Source organism: Marmota flaviventris, chromosome 13 (genome assembly GCF_047511675.1).
Source record: "Marmota flaviventris isolate mMarFla1 chromosome 13, mMarFla1.hap1, whole genome shotgun sequence".
Lineage (NCBI taxonomy): Eukaryota > Metazoa > Chordata > Mammalia > Rodentia > Sciuridae > Marmota > Marmota flaviventris.
In genome coordinates, this window is record NC_092510.1 from 71,235,209 (window position 1) to 71,257,310 (window position 22,102).

Here is a 22,102-nt window from a genome sequence, read left to right on the forward strand (position 1 = left end):
CAAGTTGGTTTCCTTTTGTCTACCTAAATTCAAGAGGTCTTTCTAGCTCCTGGTCAATGACAGTTGACCTTAGGCCAAATTCCCGGACAACGCTTGAACAAGCACCACCTTACAGTCACTGGCATCCTCATGGGTCTTTTTAATCCAAAACTGCATCTCCTCCAGGCTCAACTACCTCTGGCATAGTTTCCCACAGCAACATTCATTTATATGCATCTCTGACTGGCACAAGTTGCAGTTCTAACCAGGGCAATTTGCAATTGCAGCACTCACTTTGGGGAACTTATGATACAAACAAGATTGTTCATTCACTTGAGAGGTAGCTTAGAAATCTTTTTTTTTTTTTTGTATTTTATTTAGAGACAGGGTCTCACTGAGTTGCTCAGCACATCACCATTGCTGAGGCTGACTTTGAACTTGTGATCCTCCTGCCTCAGCCTCCCGAGCTGCTGGGATAACAGGTGTGCACAATGGTGCTGGCTTTAAGAATCTTCATACGATCTTCACAGGATCTGTTTCTTTCTTTCTTTCTTTCTTTCTTTTTTTTTTTTTTTTTTTTTTTTTTTTTTGATACCAGGGATTGAACCCAGGAGCACTTTACCTCTGAGTCACTTCCCTAGCCCTTTTTATTTTTTTTAGAAAGGTTCTTGTTAAGCTGCCCAGACTGGACTCAAACTTACGATCTTCTTGCCTCAGCCTCCCAAGTTGCTGGGATATACAGGCATACATCCCTGTGCCTGGCTGTAATCCTTTTTAAAATTTGTGTATATGTCAAAATGGGTTTTGTACAGCTACAATGTGGTGCTGAGGATCAAACCCAGTGCCTCACAAGTGCTAGGCAAGTGCTCTACCACCGAGCCCCACCCCTAGCCCCCAGCTACACTTTTAAACTGTCCCAGAGAAAGAAATATAATTAGCCTTTTCTGTGATAATTTGTCTATTTATCTGAAGCTTGCCCCCCTCACTTTTCTTTTTCCCTTCCTAAAAACATTTTAAAAATTAACTGATCAAAAAGTTATTCTTTTATCACCTGCACACTCTAAAAAATACTAAGTTCAGATAAACAGTCAAGAATATTTTAAAGTCGGGTGTGGTGACTCACAACTGTAATCCCAGCAACTTCGGAGGCTTAGGCAAGAGGATAGGAAGTTTGAGGCCAGGCTCTGCAACTTAGCAAGACCCTGTCTCAAAATTTTAAAAAAAAAATTTAAAGGAACTGGAGATGTAACTCAGTGGGTAATGCATCTCTGAGTTCAATTCCCAATAAAAAAATATTGATAACATAATAATAATTTGCAAATAAAATTTCTGGAATTTCAGAGAAATAATGTTCTAAATCAAGGGTCAGAGTTTTTCTGAGAAGAGTCATTTAGTAAATATTTCCATCTTTGCAGGCCATTTTTTGTCATTTGTACTTTCTGGGCATTTTGGTTTTGTTTTCTTCTGCTTACAATCTTTTAAAAATGTAAAGACCAATGTGAACTCTCAGGCAACAGAAAAACACACTCTGGGCCATAGCTGGCACAGCAGTCTGCTGACCCCTCTTCCAAGTAGTGTTTAGGTCCCAGCTTATCTCCCAGACACAATCCAGAATGTTACTGAGCTACCAAACAAAATAATGTTTTTAAATGACCTTGTAAAAGACTAATTGTGAAGAATTATTTCACATTTTTCAGTGTTTAATGTGTGATTTTTAAAATAAAAATTAACATGGAATAAAAAATATTTTATATATCTGGAGTTGGGAAGAATTACACACAATAGTAAAGAATCTAGTAAAGTTGCAACCTCGTTATTGAGGAGACAGAAGAGGTTGATAAGGTTTCTCCTCCACTCCAGCCTTTTTGGAAGCACAGCATAAACACACTGACTCAATTGTGACTGGCTGACATGGTGAATTCACATACTAAGCAGTCCCCTCCACCAAAAAAGAGAGTTTATGTCACTTGAGTTTTGTACCAGGGGCATTGAAAAGTCTTTTTCTACAGCTTGCAGGCACTGGGTTCAATCCTCAGCACCACATAAAAATAAATGAATACAATAAAGGTATATCAACAACTAAAAATATACACATATTTTTAAAAAGATCTTTATTATAAATAAATGAGCTTTAAAACTGACAACTTACCTCTTCTCTTGTCACAGAGGTCGAGCTTGCTTTAATAATCTCAAATCATGATTGCAATTTAACTTTCTTATAAAAGAAATGCAGAAGAGTTCCTCCAATACCTGGGCTAGATTGGGCTGGGGCTGTAGATCAGTGGTAGAGTGCTTACCTAGCATGCATGGGCACTGAGTTCGATCCTCAGTACCACATAAAAATAAAATAAAGATATTATGTCCACTTACAAAAAAAAATAAATATTACAAAAAAATACCTGGGCTAGAATCAGGAAAGGAAGAGGAAGAGAAAGCAAAAGGATTATCATGTGAAAAAGGCATGGAGCTGGTGACTGAATAACCTCAGAAAGGAAACCCAAGAAAGAAGCTACCTTGGGCATCTGGCATAATGTTAAATAAATCTTAAAGTGGGAGCACTCTGTGATATTGCCCTTAACAAAACATCATATGGCTTGTTAAAAAGTATTTTTAAAAAATATTTCTGTAAAAGAAATTTTTTTAAAAGCCATGTATACATTGTATTTAGAGATCTTTAAATTCCCTAAAGTCTGCTATCCAGTCAGGCAAGACAGAGCAGAGGCCTGGAGAGGGTGTCACTCTCAGGAGTACAACTGACTCTCGGCAACAACACAGGTCAGAAGCTGAAGCAAGAAAAAAAAAAATTTCTGGCAAGAAAACATAATTAGAAATTGAATTGAATTTGTTTATGGAATGCAATAAAAGTCTTTCCATAAAGAAGACAACAGGTTCACATGGTTTCTCCAGCAAGTTCTATCTACAAAAGGCATCTTTCAAATTCTAATGGGATATACAGCATACATCCCTGTGCCTGGCTGTAATCCTCTTTTTTAAATTTGTTATATGTTATATAGTCTTCCAGAGAAAAGAAAAATGAAGATATATCTGTCTTATTTTATGAGACCAGCAAAACCTTGTTACCAAAACCCAACAAAAGCAGTACAAAAAGGATATAATATAGGCCAGTCCCAGTCTTTACCACGGAAAGATGTGTATGAATCTCACAGTTGATATAACATGCATAAATTTTTACACCTTAACTAACATGGCATAAGGATTCATAAATCAAAAATTGCTAGAAATAGCCAGGCACAGTGGTATAGACCTATAATCCCAGTGATTCAGGAGGCTGAGGCAGGAAGATTGAAGGTTTGAGGCCAGCCTCAGCAACCAAGTCAGGTCCTTAGCTACTTAGTGAGACCCTGTCTCAAAAAATAAAAAGGACTGGGGATGTAGTTCTGGGTTCAATACCCAGTACCAAAAAAGATAATTAATATGATTTAGTCATTTTAAATACCCTAAAAAATTAAAGAGGACATTGATAATGCAATTAACTGGCTTAATTATAAGTAGAAATACAATGTGTTCTATTTTAAAAGGGGGTATCAATGTAGGCTCAATAAAAATATTACCTAAGTTTACAGACCATTGAAGTTATTAGAAGATACCTTCCTAAGCATTATCCTTATAAGGTCCCAGAATTGGAGACTGGATGCAGTTACTTTCTCAGGGTCAAGCAACTGGAAGATGGTAGAGCAGAAAACAGCACTTGAAGTTTTCAAGGCCAAACGCAGTGCTCTTCCAACTTCCCATGAGACTCCACGCAGATTTGGCAAGGATGGGCTTTCCTGCCCTTCTTCGTCTCTGTTCTTCCTTCAGTGGTTGGATTTCCAAGAACAACACTCTGCTGAGTCAAGTGTCCTAGGCTTACGCATTCAGAACTGCTGACCCTCAAATAAACCAGCACAGTTTGCTAAGGATCTGCACCTGTACTGGGGGAGGTGATGGAGCCCAGTGGAGAAAGAAGCACTCTGGGCAGACCAGGAGAGCTGAAATCCTAGCTGCATCATGACCATCTGTATGGCCATCTATGTGACCTTGAGCACATTACTTAACCTCCATTGATGCGTAAAAAGCCCCTGGCTCAGTGCCAATGACATGACAGAGATGAGCAATCAATGCAGACTTCATTAATATTGAGTCCTCATCTGCCTTTTTGGGTACCATATCATGAAAAGGAAACTACCAACAAGAGCTTGATTCATGTCTTCAACTTCATTTTCCTCTCTCCAAAAAAAAAAAAAAAAAAGTCACAAACACACAGGGCCGAGTGAAGGCCTCACACACAAGCACGCTTGGATAAGTAAGTCTGCCTTGTTGTGCACAGCTCCACCTGCTGGAAGGATCCATCCCACCCTTAAATGGAGTTATAATTTAAGAAAAATTTAATAAATGCCATTCACCTTCCAATCACTTCCTATATGTTGAAATGGGTCAGAAATTACTGCTCTTGAAAGCTGGAAAAGTATGCCACACCAAAGTTACCTGAATGCCTTGAAATTCTGCTTACCATCAAGCTAGTGAAACAAATCCACTATCAAGGGCTCCCCCTACAGGTTCTAAGGAGCAAAGGCTGAAAATTAGGCGGGTGTCATTTATGCCTAGTAGAAAAGTGTTTCCCTTTCTTGTTCTTTTAAAAAAGTTTCCAAGACAAAAAGGAATACGCTCATTTCAGACTGTGCTTTGACCTACTTCTCTTTCTCAGATGGAAACTGACAACTAGAGACCCACATTTCCTCACAGAAGAATACTTGAAGTGTACACCCACAGGGAAAAAAGCTCACAATGAAAAAGGACTGGGAGGGGGGAGAGGTTTGAGGTCATGTTATGTGAGAAACAGAAGAAAAGAGGGTGCTCAACTTAGGCATGATCTGACAGGAAACTTGGGAGGGCTACAGTCCTCTTCTATGTGGCCCTACCTGGACGGAGTTAACAGAAAGCAGATTTGAAGAAAATTTTAATAATGAGCACTGTCCAAACAGAATGAGCTGCACAGGGATGGGAAAGGCCTGTTCCCTGAGGGTGCTTACATAGGGAAGGTCAACACTGAGTGCTGAGGAAGAGACTCAGGAACAGGCAGAAAACTGAGCTGGATTCTACTTAAGACTCTTTTTAGTTCTAAAATCCTCAGAACATTTAATAAAACCCCAAACGATTAAACAGTTCTCTTATCAGAAGGTTGGTTGGTATCATCCCCAGTGTTATTATTCCCTATTAAACATCAACACCTCGAGCTTCAACCCATCTTTCTTCAAGCCAATCTTTCAAAATGATTTTTATGAGAAAAGACATCCAAATAAAACTATAGGACGGCCTATAGTTTTCCTAGCTTTAATACTATACTAGAGTTATGTAAGATGCTACCATTGGAAGAAGCTAGGTGGAGGCCACAGAGGATCTCTGTACTATTTTTGCAACTTTCTGGGAACCTATAATTATTTCAAAATACAAAGCTTAAAAAAATCAAATTTAAGATACTTTCCCAAGACAGTCTAAGTAAAATCAAAGACAACAGCTACAAGTCAGTGGGCTCAGGAGTGCAGCGTCATCAGCCACAGATGACTGCACAAGCATCCACAGGCAGCAGCGTTCATTTCAAAACCATGACCAATCAGCTTCAAGATTTACAGTTGTGATTAGGAAAGTCGGTCAGGTTAACAGGTGTCTATAATTTGGCTACACTGATCGTAAATCTTCAGTTATCTGGGATCACCATGTTAAATCACCAACAGACAATACGTTCTTACACCTCCTTCCTATGTGGTACAGGAACTGTGTACAGACTTAATTACTGTACTTAACAAACTAATACGATAATTTGCTTATATATTACTTCCTCCACAAACCATAACTTGCAACATAACTGCATTTTATTCATCTATCTCATTTTATCACCAAAACCCCATGGTAGCTTCTCAACAAGTAGTCACAAAATAAGTAAGAAATAAACCAGTAGGGCTGAGATTGTAGCTCAGTGGTAGCGCATTTGCCTGGCATGTGTGAGGCACTGGGTTCGATTCTCAGCATCACATATAAGTAAATGAATAAAATAAAGGTTCATCAACAACTTAAAAAAATATTTAAAAAAAAAAAAAAGAAAGAAACCAGTTAAGATTTCTTTCTTGAGCTCTGGGTGGTGATTTCTCTCTTTTCGGTACAGGGGATTAAACCCAGGGATGCTTAACCACAGAGCCACACCCTCAGCCCTTTTTATTTTTTGAGACAAGGTCTGGATAAGTTGCTGAGGGCCTTGCCATGTTGCTGAGGCTGGCTTTGAACTTGCTATCTTCCAGTCTTCTGGCCTCTGGGATTATAGGCATGCACCACCATGCCTCGCTGATGATTTTCTTTCCTGATATTAAGAACAGCCAAAGAAATATCAGAGTCTTTATTTTGGAATCAGGATTAAATATATACATGTGTGTGTATCTGTCAAAAAGTCTCTGAAATACAGAGGTTTAATCTCTAAAACTCTCTATACTCACTTGTTTTTTATGTGTTAGCTTCTTAAGATGCTATAATTTGGGCTGGGGTTGTGGCTCAGTGGTAGAGCACTTGCCTCACACGTGTGAGGCACTGGGTTCGATTCTCAGCATCACATATAAATAAATGAATAAAATAAAGGTCCATCAACAATTAAAAAAAATTTTAAATAAAATGGTGAAAAAAAAAAAGACGCTATAACTCAATTTGAGAGAGAGGTCAGGCTCTTCCAGACAGGAAAACCCATGTGAACTGTGCAACAGATCAATTCTAACTTGAAAACCTCCACTAGAATGATCTCTGCCTCATCTGATCAAATGCAAAGAACTACAAGCTTCTTTAAAAAAAACAGTGAGACAGTATCACCTTTGGATTCTTCAATATCGGCAGGTCAAAAAGCATCTGGTGATTACTCCATATTTTATATCTCCCAGTTAAATTTATTAATGTTTTTCCAAATAAATATTTTGAACATTACCAATCAAACAGAGCACAAAGTGTTGCTTCTTTCTGCAAAGAAGACACAACATCAGCTTGAACAGAAAACCCAGAAGTCACATGCAGAGGTCAATGGGACTGTCTCAACCACGATGGAAGCTTAAGATCTCAGGGACACCAAGGGCTCTGCAGGGCAGTCAGCTGCAGGGGCTAAGAAATGGCTTGATCTTTAGAACTTCTGCAAAGCCATCCCCAAACCAGCAAGTGACGTGTGCTATGTCTACAGTGAAGTAGAAAAGGCGGTCCTGGCAGAGCTTGCGGCGATACACGGACCGAGGATCAGCTGCCAGCACGGCCTCAATCGCACGCCTCGCTTCCTCTGCTGACTGAAAATACCTAAAAGACAGCTGATCCACACCTGCAATGAGGAGAGCACAACTTAATGCTCAAAATTACACAGGTCAAATTTCACGACAGTAAGCTTCAATATGGAATGTGGTGGATTCCTGAAAGGAACAAGGTTTGGACCTATTCCATCCTACAGAGAGTTTCACCTTTAAGCAGCACATACTGTCATTAGATTTAATTTGTGTACTCCCCAATTTTTATTTTACTGAACAACAACAAAAAAACATGGCGGCATATTTCATTAGACTTCTAAGTAGGCGGCATTAGTTTTATTTTGTGTCAATCAAAATGGCACTTTTTCTACACTCAATGTAGACTTTGAATCTTTGTAATTTTTCTCTTAAAACAGAGACATAGTTTAAAAAAAAAAAAAAAAACAGTCCCAGTATTCTCAAAAAGCCAAAAAGCCGCAAGAGAGTGAACTAAACTCATATATATCTCTGATACTAGCCAACAGGAATGAGAGGGCTGGGGATCATAGCCCCATAGTTACATGTCCTGAAGGAACAGAGACAGGAGAGAGTTCTAGGACAAAAGTGAAACAGATACACTGAGATAGTTCAAGGCATCTCAAGGAAGCTGTCCAAGGACATATTTCAAGTAAGCCAATACTTACCTCTAAATGGCAAAACCTCCCTAGTTAATATCTTTTTAAATATATATAAATTTGGGGCTAGGGTTGTGGCCCAGTGTTAGAGTGCTTGCCTAGCATGTGTGAGATATCAGGTTCAATCCTTGGCACCACATAAAATAAATAAACAAAATAAAGGTACTGTGTCCAACTACAACTAAAAAATAAATATTTCATGTGTGTGTGTGTGTGTGTTTTAAATAAAATATCTACAAACTTAAATGAAAACATCCAAATGAAAGCCATTCCTCCTCAAACTAGCACCTGGAAGGGCAGTGGATCTTTGTCCCTCATAGAGTGGATTCAATTTTGTTGTTTCCTGGTACGGGATATTAACCCAGGGTGTTTTACCACTGAACTACATCCCTTTTTAAAAGTTGTTTTGAGACAGAGTCTCACTAAGTTGCTAAGGGCCTCACTAAGTTGCTGAGGCTGGCCTCGAATTTGCCATCCTTCCCATCCATGAAATACATGCTTAATGAAAAAACAAGGACCAATTATAGTCATAAGATTCCTTGCATGGCTCAGAAGATCATTAACTTATTTTTCTAGCAGTGCTAGGGACTGAACCCAGGGCCTCACATGCTAGGCAAGCGCTCTACTACAGAGCTGCATTCCCAGCTGCATGGCACATCAAATAACTGTGAGGGCCATCTGTGAAAGACTTCATCACAGTCCTCCACACCAATGCTGCAGGAGCATTTGTCTGGCCAACCTGGCGTGAGTGCCCTGCCCTCCATTCCTGGCTTGCGATTCCCGTCCCTCCAAACAGATTAGAGACAATGTCCTCCAAGAAGCCTTCCCACATCTTCTGCCCTCAAACCCAATTCACACTCCCCCCTCCCTGAGCCCCAGGAGCTCTGCCCAGAACTCTGTGCTAGCACCAGGCCCCACCCCTTTCAACAGCTCACCCTCCAGGTGCTGAACATCCTCAGGCCATGTCTTGTTTCCTAGCAGCTTGAACCCTGCTGCTTGCTATCCATCAGTCTCTGTTTTATTGCGTAATTTCTCTTTTTAACCACGTTTTTATCAATAAGGCGGATTTGAAACCCCTTAAATACACTGCATGATAACTTGAAAAAGAGAACTTTCCACAGTAGGTGGCGCTCGACAAGGGGCAGTGTAGCAAAGTGCCTCCCAGGCAGCCCTCCTCTGCTCCAACCCAAGATCCTTTTCCAGCCTTCCTCCCCCCAGCAACTGTATACAGTGATGAAGGAAACTTTCAAAACATGTATCAATTTTAAAATGAAAAGCTTTGGTTAAGAATAAAGCTCTAGGGGAAAAGGAGAGAGCACAGCTCTCAAGAGGCCCACTGCTCACACCCACAGGCCGCCGTCTCCAGAGGTGGAGGGCACCTGCTGCCTCCTCCAGAGGAAGGGGTGCTACCCTGTTGCTGGCTCTGGCCTGGGCAGGAAGAAACAGGGAAATCTCCAGAGTTGGTTAGGACACTTGTCACCAGCCCCAAGGTTTTTTTATGCCTTTATTTTATTTATTTATTTTTATGTGGTGCTGAGGATTGGACCCAATACCCCACACATGCTAGGCAAGCGCTCTACCACTGGGCCACAACCCCAGTTCATCAGCCCCAATTTTGAGACTTTTCCAATTAAGAGGACTTCTTTCAGGCTCAGTTCCAAACATTTTCCTATCCTCTTCCTTCTCTCCCTCTTTGTAAAGCTGGGGAAACTAATGTCTGTGGTTGTTTAAGCCTTTATTTTCTGAATATGGAATGAAAGGCTTCATTACCTGATTCAGGAGCTCCGGCCTGCCACTGACATCCCAGAAATCTCTTATTACCAATTGGGCAGTGATCTGACCCCAGCAAAACTTTCAAAAAAATATATCAATTTTAAAATCAAAAGCTTTGGTTAAGAATAAAGCTCTACTCTCTGGAATACTGATACCAAGTTCCTCTGCCTTTAACCTCTCCCAAGATAAAACTTCAGTCCTTATAATGTTCCCTGGAACCCATGTGCCTGCAGACCGTCCCTGCAGCCTCTCTTACCTCAGCTTCTCCATTCTGCCCGTCTCAGTCCACTCTGCCATATGGCCTCACACATGCCACACGCCTTCCACTGTAAGGCTGTGCACTGGCTGTCCCACGGGCTGGCACAACCTCTCCCTGGAAGGCTGGCTTACACCTCTTTGGCCTCTGCTCATATGCACCTTTTCAGTGAGAACTACTCTGGCCCCTTATTTAAAATCATCACAACCTGACCCTGCTCTATTCTTTTTTACATTTCCCTATAACCATTATAGCCTTCTAGCATCAGCCTTTCTATATAACATCTTTCTGTTTTGTACAATATGCTTTTAGTTTGCTTCTCAAGTTCTATGAAGGCAGGGATTGCCTTTATCTTTTTTTTAATTAATTAATTTATTTGTTCTAATTAGTCCTTAATCTTTTTTGTTCATTTGATATATTCCAAGGACCAAGGGCAGTGCCTCGTGCCTAGAAGTTCAGTAAATGACTGGAGAATCAATGAATGTATTTCCTTCTTTACAAGACTATGTTGGGTCTTTACTGTGATATAACACAACAAACAGATTTCTACCTTTTTGGAATCTGACATCTTCTTGACAAGAGGCTACTTCTTACTGGCATCACTGCTCCTACTTCTGAATAATCCCTTCCTTCATTCTAGATTGCAACCTGGGATCTGTGTGGGCTGGTGAAACCAAATAACATGTGTTAAGAACCATGTGTCAAATGGACTCCAAAAAAGCACCCTGTGTGCTTGCTTTGGCAGCACATATACTAAAATTGGAACAATACAGAGATTAGCATGGCCCCTGAACAGGATGATAAGCAAATTCGTGAAGCATTCCGTATTTCAGATAAGAAGAGAAAGGGCCAAGTGATCCAGTTCTAAGCTTCATTGTTTTGTTTGTTTTGTTACGAAGATAATAAAATGTTGAGGTTATCTTCAAAAACAAAACAAAACAAAAAAAATCCTGTTCCCTGAGAAAAGTACATGCCTCTAGAGCTGGGACTTTGTGGGGGCAAATTCTCTTCCCCTCTCACTGTGGGCTCCTGAAGTCCTCTGTGCTGATGGCTGATCTAACAGTTTACAGAACAAAATGCAACATCTCTCTAGTCAGGCAATAAAACAGAGAAGAAACTTGGTGTACCTAAGTATGAAATGAATACAGTTCAGCTTCTGAATGACGTTTGCAAAGGCAAAGAATGACTGTAACAGGAAGACAAGGGCTGTAAATCACAGCTGCCTCATGGGACAGCAGCCACTCTGTAAAAACTGAACTGAATGCCTGTCTGGAACTAACTATACTGACCACACAGGGGTCAAACAAAAGTCGTTATACACTAGTGTTGCCCAAATATATATACTCCTGTTTCTTAAAAATCAGTTATACTACAAATACTTCATATACTTGCCCGGAAATACCAAACCTGGCTATGTCTGATAGTAAATGAAAGCTCATCTCTCATTCAGAAACAAGAAACTGAGGGTACCTGGTTCACCTCCTGAACTGAGCTGCCCCAACTCCTTCTCAGCATGAGGAGTAAACCGCACTTGTAAAGGGGCCACAGGGGCCTCTCTCACCCAGGCAGGAACCACACTGTGGGGAGCTCTATCAGCCCTCCTGGCCCCGCAGAGAGGAGGCGCGGGCTGCATATCAACACTGCTCCCTTGCAGAATCGCTGCTCCTTCCGCTGCTCCTTCCTCACTCCTTGGCTCCTCATCTGTACCTTCCTCTGGACAGCTATTTTCCAGGCCACACAGGACAATCTGTTCTTTGGCCACACTGGGATTCTGATCATTTCTTGATTCCAAACCAAAATCCATTGCTCTTTCTCTGTGCGTAGGCAAGGTCTCCTGGCCTTCCTCTGTGCTGTCACATCTCGGGTAGCTTTCTTTGGAAGTTCTGTCTTCAGGACATGTAGGTTTCTCCTCAGTGCTGCAATGGGGCTGAGAGTCACTGTACCCTGAGAGCTGTCGCTGGTCATAGCTGTCATTCTTGCCTTCACACTGGAACACAGTTTTTGGCTTAGGTTGGTTAGTCTGTAAATTAAAGTCCACTAAAGGCTCCATCAAATTCTGTGGCGAGTCATAATCAGCTATGTAGGGCTTTATGTCCAGTACAGGTGTGCCATGTATCATATCAATTCCAGACAGGTAAACAGCTCCACCTGTAAAGTGAAAAAATACTCTTAAAAAATATTCACAGCCAGGGCTGGGGTTGTGGCTCAAGTGGGAGAGTGCTCACCTAGCACGTGTGAGGCATTGGGTTTGATCCTCAGCACCACATAAAAATAAATAAATAAAATAAAGGTGTTGTGTTCATCTGAAACTAAAAATGTTACAAAATATATTCACAGGGAAGAACAATGCAAATAATTGGAGGATATGATTAAGCCCCAAATTCTCTCCCACGTGGTCTTCTTGGACCTCACTGGGCTCACCCACACCAGGTTCTTAACACCTTCCATCTACATACACTTCTTTTCTACCTGAAAACCCATCTTTTACTTTACCTGCCAAAATCCTACCTGCTCTTCAAGGCTCTCACAGAACATGTCTGCAAACCTTTTTGGAACTCCCAGACATAAGCAAAATCTCTACTAGAGCCCTTTTTACACAGAGTGGCAATGACTTGCTTGGAGTCTATCCCTAGACAGAAAGCAGGCCCCTTGAGCATGGGCTGGCATTGACCCATCTTTGCAGGATTGGTGCTTACAGCTGTTCCAGGCACATTACATTCCTCAATATATCACTGATGGTCCAAGGAGGGTTTCCATTGTGACAAACAGACTTTAAGTGGCCCCCAGGACCCCCACATCCATGTGCTTAGGTCCTTGTGTAACCCTCCTCTTGACTGTATCTTGATTCTGACCAACAGAATGTAACAAAAGAGCTGGACTACCCTCCAGTATCTCCGTTTTCCTACAAGATTCCTGATTGCTGGTGGACTCACTTGAAGGACTCTCTGCAGCTTGACAAAATAAGCAGGCATGTTGGGAAAGTCCATGTGGCAAAAAACTACAAGCTGCCTCTAAGAAATGTGGGCAGCCTTTAGAGATAAGCATAGTCTCCAGCCTATAACCAGCAAAAAATTCAGGACCTCAGTCGTACATTACAAGGAAATGAATTTTGCCAACAACCTCAATGAGTCTAGATGTAGATTCTTCCACAGTCAAGCCTCCAGATAAGAATTCATCCCAGCTAAGAACTTAACTGTACTCCTGGGAGATCCAAAGCAGAGGACCCAGCTAAGGTGTCCTCCTGACCTACAAAAAGATAGCAATGTTTCAAATACATCATAAATATGTGCTACTTAAACTGGTACATCTTTGGTAATTTGTTACACAGCAATAGAAACATATTCATCAAGACTTAAGGAAGTAGGATGCAAATAAGCCACTATTACCAAAATTAATAATAAGTCTCCTGTTGTCCTAAGACAGCTATTGTTCACTTCCTGCTACTAATAGTGTCTTAGTAACTGTCTGAAAAAGAACTTTAAAAAAAAATGCATGGGATCATTTTGATTCTGTCTCCATTTAAGAAAAACATGAGGGGCTGGGATTGTGGCTCAACGGTAGAGCACTCGCCTAGCACGGGGGGGACCCGGGTTCGATCCTCAGCACCACATAAAAATAAAGGCATTGTGTCCATCTACATCTAAAAAAATAAATATTAAAAAAAAAATGACTATATATGGACTCTGGTTTCTAAAACATGCTTACTATGAATAAGCCTGAAACTTTTAAAAGATGACTTTGGACATTATAAATGATGAATTATGACTAACAATGCCTGCAGGAGAAAGAAAGGCATAGGTAGGAGTTCATGAAGACTTGTTCTGTGTATGATTCCCATGCTGTGATTTTTCCCTGTGTACATTAATAAATTTATCATGCTTTCTCTTAGGAATCTATCTTCTGTTATGGGGAGCGTCAGCCACAACCCTTCACTGGGTCTTGGGTTTGGCCTTTCGCCAACACTATTACCCACTTTGGTAAACCATCATAAAATTCAAGGTGGATCACCTACCAGATTTCCTTGAAAATCTACCCAAAACCTGCCTGGTTGAGTATAATCCAGCAAAGGAATTCTAAGTTCTGGGGAAAAAATGAGCAAAATAAACACTCTTATTTATTTAGTGATCAATAGCCAAAAAAGGACTCTCGTAGCTTTTGTCTCAAAGATGGTTTTAAAAAAAAAATCTTGTGGAGCCAGAGAGAGGACAGGTTTGTTGACAGCCACAGCCAAAGGGGCCCCAGAAAACTTCCAGCTGCGGGATGATTGGCTCACAGCGGCCCCAGCAACATCTAGCTGATTGGCTCCTCTGCGGTGATGCTCATTGGGCTGTTTCCCTGCCCTTTCAGACCACGGAGCTGCTCATTGGGGGACTTTTTTGGCTCCGCCCACGTGACCCAGCCAATCGCCTCAAAAGCAGGAGGATTGTGGGAGGTGGAGAGAAGCTTGTGTGGGAGGGAGAGGCTTGTGGAAAGCCGGTGGCGGCAGTTGAGGCTCTGAGGGTTTTTCCTGAGAGGCTGTTTTGTTTGGTGTGTGTGGTTCTAAAAATAAAGTTAGTTTCTTTTGACAAGTGGCTCCTGATTGTGCCCAGCAAGACTGCGGCACAGGTTCTTCTCCTTTGCCCATTTTATGAATGTCAAAGCTCAGAATGGTCTTCTGGCTCCTAGTCTATCTGCTGTTTCATCTTCTGCCTACATCATATTTACCAGGTCTGAGTGATTTAAGAATGTGAAGATCTTTAAAACTGTTAGAGGTTATATGGGAACACATAGTTAAAACCAATCCTGTGGAAGCAAATATGACTGTTTAAAAAAATTAATTGGAAACTGGTCATGGTGGCACACAGGCACTTCATCTTCTGCCTACATCATAGACACTTCCACAGTCCACCAGATATTCGATACTTCAGTGTGATTCAGCCCAGGCCCTGCCACATAGCAGAGCTGATGGCTGTGCTGCAGCCATGATGTCCTTATTCTCAAGGCCTCAAGGAAGAAGTGATAAACCACCACTCTGTGCCTACTAGGTCTGCAAGTATGACCAGTTACCATGAGTTACATTTGAATGTGTCCAATTTTTTATTGGTACTAGGGATTTAAGCCAGGGGTGCTCAGCCACTATCTATATCCCCAGTCCTTTTTTATTTTTATTTTGTATTTTGAGACAGGGTCTTGCTAAGTTGCTAGGGTCCTCACAAAATTGCTGAAGCTGGCCTCAAAATTGTAATCCTTCTGCCCCAGCCTCCCAAGATCCTGGGATTGTAGGTGTGTGCCACTACGACCAGTTTCCAATTAATTTTTTTTAAACAGTCATGTTTGCTTTATTTTGGTTAAAGTAAAAATTAGCTTTTCCAATTAATTTTTAATCATTTTGTATTTACTGCATTCCAAGTCTGAGAAAATCTGGTTACATAATTTAATGATTATGAAGTCTATAAGTTTTTCTTTTAAAAATTAATGTGGGGCTGAGGTACAGCGCTTGCCTGGCACATGTGAGACACTGCATTCAAGCCTCATTACCACATAAAAATAAATAAAAATAAAGATATTAAAAAAAAATTAATGTGTTTTTCTTCCTGTAGTGCTGGGGACTGAACCTAGAGGCACTCAACCACAGAGCTACATATTTAGCCATTTTATTTTGAGCTGGTGTCAAACCTGTCTTATTCCCACCTCAGGCTTTAGAGATGCCGGAATTAAAGATGTGTACCACCATGCCCCACTAATTTAATGTTTTTGGATAAATGAGTGATAAAAACAAATTCTGAGCTTCCCAGGAGAGTTTAATTCCTAGTGTTTTAAAGCAACTTTCTTTCAAACATCATTTGTTCCTCAACATCTAGGGGTTCTCGGGAGTTTAACATCAGTAGTGTTCATGTGAACAGCAGCAAGCAGTGATGCTGTGGTGATTTTACAAGTTTTTTTTTTTCTTTCACCAAGGATTGAAATCGAGGGTACTTTAACCACTGAACTGCACCCCCAGCCCTGTGTGTGTGTGTGTGTGTGTGTGTGTGAGAGAGAGAGAGAGAGAGAGAGAGAAAGAAGCTGGGATTGCAGGCCTGAGTCACCACACCAGGCTTTACAAGATATTTTGAGATAAGAAGTAGAAATGAAATGGGTTACCTTCCACATTTTCCAGCTTGGCCAGGGTCAATCCTATGGCGTTGGGACGATGAGGGCTCCTTGTGGAAAACACACCAGTCTTTGCACCATTCAGCCTAGGGGGCTGCACTTTTGCCTTGTAGCTCAAATGACCATTTTTGTGAAAAACAAACAAGATCCTATTGAAAATAAACCAAACCACTGAGTAAAATATGAGCATACTGATTGGGGTGGGGGGAATGTAACCCCCTCATACAAATTAACAAAAAGAATGTTTTTAATGAAATTAATCAGTCAGGAGAAAATAATACCACTTCTCTTCCTTGATGGAATAAAGTCATGGGTCTCTAGATCCTTTATACCTCACACAATGACTGGCGTACCGTAGGACTACAACAGACATTTGTCACGTGCCTGAATAAATAATAATTACTAAGTGCCTGCTATTTGCCAGGCAGCATTTTTATAGCCATTTCATGTAATAATCTTAACAATCATAAGACGTATAAATTATCCCTCATTTAAGGATGAGGAAATTGAAGCTCAGAATAGTTGAATAACTTGACCAGATCTTCCTAAAAAAGACACAAAACCAAGAAGCCATGAAGAAAAACAATAACAGATTTGAATTCATTAAATCATTAAATTTATGCATTACAAAATGTCATTCTAACAGAAAATGTTAGCTACATACAATAGGTTCATATCTGTGGGATATAAATTACTACTACATAAAAAAATCACAAAGCAAAGGATAAACCAATAGCTGGGCACCGTGGCACACATTTGTGTGGCTCCGGAGACTGAGGCAAGAGGATTGTGAGTTCAAAGCCAGCTTCAGCAAAAGCGAGATGCTAAGCAACTCAGGGAGACCCTGTCTCTGAATAAAAATACAAAATAGGGCTGGGGATGGGGCTCAGTGGCCAAGTTTCCCTGAGTTCAATCCCCAGCACCAAAAAAGAAAAAGACAAACCAATAGAGGACACTTAGCAAAGAACAAAAACAGGCAATTCTAAATAGCTAAAAAACATATGAAAAGATGATGAGTCTCACTAAATAAAACAAAATACTGTTTCTCCTCTGTCAGGCAAAAATACAAAATACTGATAACATATTGTGCTGGGGAAGGTGTAAGAAAAAGGTCATTTGCATAGACTGTTGAAGTGTAAGTGTAAGATTAATTTTAGAGAGCAATGTTCAAAGTAGCTCTCCAAAATCATAAATATGCACACCCTCTGGTCCAATACATCTACTTCTGTTATCCTACTGATAAAAATGCACAAATACACAAGAAAATGTGTCCAAGGGGATTTGTCACAGTACTACCATACAGTCAAATGACCAAAACATGGTAGATCCGTATTTTGCAACAAGACAATTTTAAAGCAAAAAAGGTAAATCTGCATGTACTGCCATAAAAGTTCTCCATGACATAGACTATTAAGTGAAGAAAACATATTCCATTTTTTAAATCAAACACCCACTCTGTGACTATCTATGCTTCTATGTGTATTAAAAAAGGAAAAAAGAATAGGTCTGGTAGGACTTACATCAAACTGTTAACAATAATAACCTCTGAAGAGTGTTGGGGGATAGGAGTGAGAAAGGAGAAAAATAGAAGTGGTAAATAAAAATCTCTACATACTCCCGAATCTTTTATACCAACTATGTTTTCAACTTAGAAGATCATACAAACTATGTCAGGATACCACGTTTTTCTAATCTACCCATGTCCTCAAATAAATATGAAAAATAACCTATTTCAGAATAAAAAAACTTCACATCTCCACCAGTAAAATGAGACCAATGTAGACTGCTGATGTTGGGGTGAAGAAGAATAGACAGAGAAAGAATTCCAAATGATGGCAAGTAGTATCTAGATTTCTAAGGCTTCCTGTTTGTTGTTGTTTTTTTGTTTGTTTATTTGTTTGGTGTCTTTGTTTTGTTTTGTTTTTGTTTGTTGGTACTGGGGATTGAACCCAGAGGCATTTAACCACTGAGACACATCCTCAGCCCTTTTTTATACTTTATTTAGAGACAGGGTCTCTTTGAGCTGCTTAGTGCCTCACTAAGTTGCTGAGGCTGGCTTTGAACTCGCAATCCTCCTGCCTTGGCCTCCTGAACCACCGGAATTACAGTAGCACTACCATAGCCAGCAGATTTCTTGTCTTTTAAGACAAGTACACTTAATTACTTCATGAGTCTACATCAGGATTCGTAATTTTTTTTTCTGTAAAATGTCAGATAGTAAATATTTTAGGTTTTGAAGCTAACCAGTCACTGTTGCAACTACACAAAGCTGCCACTACAACAGTGTTGCATAACAGTAGCTACACACCATATGCAAACAAACAGGCATGCTACAGTAAATAGCCACAGACAATATATAAACAGATAAGTAAGGCTGTGGTCTCACAAAGCTAACATATGAAAACAGGAGTGGACAATATTTGGTCCACAGGCTGTAGTATGCTGACTCTTGGTCTAGAGGTCAGCACAATGACCCATGGGCAAAATCAAGGTCAAAGGTTTCAGCTTAACAGAAGGGATTCATCACAATTAGAATCAGGGGCAAATGAAATAAACCCCCGTAGTAGATTCCAAGCTTTTCTGAAGGTGTCCAAACCATGAAAACAATTACATGGACAAATGTGGTATCAACATTCCATGTAATAAATAAGGGTAGTCTGATTGTCAGACTCCAAATTTGCCTTCAACTGGAGTACTTCACTCAGGGGCAAGTCTGGCCCAAAGTACCATAAACTATAAAACAACTTACCAAACATGGGAAAACTGTTCTAGGCCCATCAAGGAATGTTCAGGATTATTAAAGATGCTCTTTCTAATCCTTAAACAGGCCCGAGAATGGCTACAAATGGATGGTTGCCTTGGCGTACCATTCTTGGCCAAGAAACAGGATTCCAAGTAGCCTATTGGCTCAGTTAATAGATTCCCTGCAGAAGAAAATTAGGTAAGAAATCATTAGTCAAAAAGTGTAAGAAAACATGATTTCTCCAATGTCTCTAGTTCATAGTTTAAAAACCCCACCAGGTGTTATGCAAATTAAAACTTACTGGGTTTTGTTCTGTTTTTGTCTCACTATGTTGCCCAGGCTAGCCTGGAACTCCTGGGCTCCATCAATCCTCCTGCCTCAGCCCCCCAAGTAGCTGGGATATAGGCATACACCACATGCTCAGTCCATTCTGAATTTATATATACCCCCATCTCATGAAAGCCTTAAGTTTCTTGAAGAGATGATACAAAGACAATCTAGACCTCCATTTTATTTCCAGTTTCCATGAAATCTATCCTATCGGCATCAACAGTAAAACCATATAGATCTAGGACTATATCTCACAGTACCTTCTATTACTTCTCATTTATAAAAACCATATTGTTTTATACATATAACATTATATTCAACATATATGTAAATTAAAAAGCCTAATATTATAATGAAATCCTGTATACCTATATCCATCCCAAGAACTAATGCACTGCCAACAACTTCCATCTTTTTTTGTGGGAGGGATGTACTAGGGATTGAATTCAGGGGCATTCAACTACTGAGCCACATCCCCAGCCCTATTTCGTATTTTATTTACAGATAGAGTCTCAGTGAGTTGGTAGCACCTTGCCATTGCCAAGGCTGGCTGTGAACTTGCGATTCTCCTGTATCAGCCTCCCGAGCCACCATGTGGCTCCATACCCGGGCATGTGCCACCATACCCGGACAACTTCCGTCTTTTTAGACTCCTTTTTTTTTCAATATTTATTTAGTTGTAGATGAACACACAGTATCTTTATTTATTTTGGTGCTAAGGATCGACCCAGTGCCTCACACATGCGAGGCAAGCGCTTTACCACTGAACCACAGCCCCAGCCCTAGACTGCTTTTAACCTATGCCATATCTTTCCTTTCCCTGAGATTAAAAAGGAAACCTAAATTTGGTCTTCCACTTCCTATTCAAATATGATTTTATGCCATGTGCAGTGGTGCCTGCCTGTAATCCCACTGACTTGGGAGGCTGAGGCAGGAGGATTACTAGTTCAAAGCCAGCTCAAACCCCAAGCAAATAAGTGAAAGCCTGACTTAAAATTAAAAATAAAAAGGGGCTGGGGATGTAGCTCAGTGGTTAAATGTTCCTAGAGTCAATCCCTGGCACGTGCACGCACATGCACATACATACACACACAAATAAACTTGGTTAAAACTTATCAAACTGAAGTTATCCTCTCAGATTTGCTCCTAACGATACATATTGCATATGCATGTTATATGTGTGTTGCTAGGTATTCAATCCAGAGGTACTCTACCACTGAGCTATATCCCCAAACCTTTTTATTTTGAAACAGACAAGGCTGACCTCCACTTGCAATCATCCTGCCTCAGCCCCAATAGTAGCTAGAATTACAGAAATGCACCACCAAGTCCAGGGTAAACTCCATATTTCTTAGCCTGGTATTCAAAGTTCTCCCCAATCTGAAACCACTCTCCCTGCACCACTGGTCCATTTAACACTTTAAATTTTCTGAATCCCTGAGCCTTGGTTCTTGCTTGTTCCTGTCCAAAATGTTAGACTTGTAATCTGGTAATGTGTTAAAAAAGAAAAAATTAAATCAGCATAATCTTTGACCAGGTAACAGCAACTTCTACGAAATTTTACTTAAGTTCAATAGTTAGAACATATATAGACTTCAAGATTTAAGAATCTTTCAATTACAATAAAAACTGGCAATAACCCAAATGTCCAACAATAGAGAACCAGCTGATAACGTTACAGTACATCGCTGAAACAATAAAAGTGAATTAATTGCCATGGAAAGATTTTTGTATATGAAATTTTTTTTTTTATTTCAATACAATTTTATTTGTGTGTGTGTGTGTGTGAGTGTGAGTGAATGCATATATTTTGAAACAGGTTCTCACAATATTACCAAGGCTGGCCTCCAATTCCTGGGCTCAAGGTATTCTCCAACCTAAGCCTTCTCAATAGCTGGGACTACAGGCCTGACCCGCATATTTTTCTCAAAGTTATTAACACTGTGGTTGCATTTCCTCTCATTTCCCGAGCGTGTGTGCAACGAGAACAACTACAGGAGGTAGACAGCAGGTATTAACAGTGGTTTTCTCTGCGTCATAGTAGGCTATTTTTCTTTCTTTTCACTTGCATCCTCTAGTTCTAAAACTAATATTTCACTCACCATAAAGAGGGGTAAATAAAGAGACATAACTTTATGCTTATCTTTCAGGCTTCCTCTCCCCAAACTTTCCCTTCTCCCTCCCTATTTCCTAGAGCACAGGAAGCTCTCTCTTAAGGCATCTACCTCCTCACCAGCTGGACACAGCCTAACTCCCCCACTGCACAGAGACCTCCGCAGGCAGAAAAGCCCTTATACTGCACGTAGCAGTTCCGGCCACCACGCCAAGATCAGTGAACCGTGCAAGCCCTGAAACAAGAACGGAACATGCGCGATGACGTCACCCGCTCGCCTCCGCTACGTCACGTGGTCGACCGAGCACGTGACCTGTACCTTCGCCACAAGTAGGACAATGACGCAGGTCAGTTCGGTCTCGCGCATTTCTGTTTCTCTCTAGGCACGAAATTGGCCGCCTGCGCCGAGTCCTCTCCTGAGTGCGGCACCGCCAGTTCCAAGAAGTTACCTGTCTCCAGGGCTGGCTTTATGCACCCGCACGGGGTCGCTGTGGGTCGAGGCCCCGACTCCTTCAGGCCGCGCATGGCTACGGTCACTCAGGCTCCCACCGACGGGTCGAGCCTTCCGCTTCCGCCCTCCAGCTTGGGCGCCTGCGCAGTAGCAGGTGCGGCTCCCTAGTGGCGCGCGCGCTTGGCTGTGCCGCGGGAGCCCTGGAGGTCTGGGTCTCTTCGCCGAGGACCTCGGGTTCCCGGGTCGCCAGACCCAAGCTTCGGTTGAGTGGTGCACAGCCGCTGGGGCCGTCCCTTCTCACTGTTGCCTGCGGTTGCGAGTTCCCACGCCTCACCAGAGTGGGTACCCGTGGGTGAAAGTTTACACACAAAGAGGATCCGATAAGCCACCCA

General features: G+C 41.1%; 1 protein-coding gene and 1 non-coding gene across 3 annotated transcripts; one reads left to right on the forward strand and one right to left on the reverse strand.

The window, feature by feature from the left end:
• Positions 1-5,831: 5,831 nt before the first annotated feature.
• Positions 5,832-21,824, reverse strand: Trmo (tRNA methyltransferase O). Of its 2 annotated transcripts, none has more exons than XM_027931052.2 (5): positions 21,709-21,824; positions 18,823-18,997; positions 16,065-16,222; positions 11,415-12,092; positions 5,832-7,318 (listed from the first exon to the last, which is right to left on the reverse strand). In XM_027931052.2, exons 1-5 carry the CDS (start codon positions 21,782-21,784, stop codon positions 7,098-7,100), a joined length of 1,308 nt encoding a protein of 435 aa, XP_027786853.2. In that variant the 5' UTR covers positions 21,785-21,824; the 3' UTR covers positions 5,832-7,097. The 2 variants fall into 2 exon arrangements, with proteins under 2 accessions (XP_027786853.2, XP_071456867.1); XM_071600766.1 differs by having other exon boundaries at positions 21,579-21,798.
• LOC114089320 (U6 spliceosomal RNA) lies at positions 10,674-10,776 on the forward strand. Its single transcript, XR_003582147.1, has one exon. It is a non-coding gene; the product is annotated as a U6 spliceosomal RNA (small nuclear RNA).
• Positions 21,825-22,102: the final 278 nt, after the last annotated feature.

Bases quoted from the DNA above. Each gene is read 5' to 3' on its own strand.
- Trmo (XM_027931052.2), bottom strand. From the start codon at position 21,784: ATGCGCGGCCTGAAGGAGTCGGGGCCTCGACCCACAGCGACCCCGTGC. The intron at 16,223-18,822 runs GTAAGTTGTTTT...TATTTTCAATAG, and splicing joins GAACAGTTTTCCCATGTTTG to GATCTTGTTTGTTTTTCACA. The intron at 12,093-16,064 runs GTAACCCATTTC...TTCACTTTACAG, and splicing joins CAAGCTGGAAAATGTGGAAG to GTGGAGCTGTTTACCTGTCT.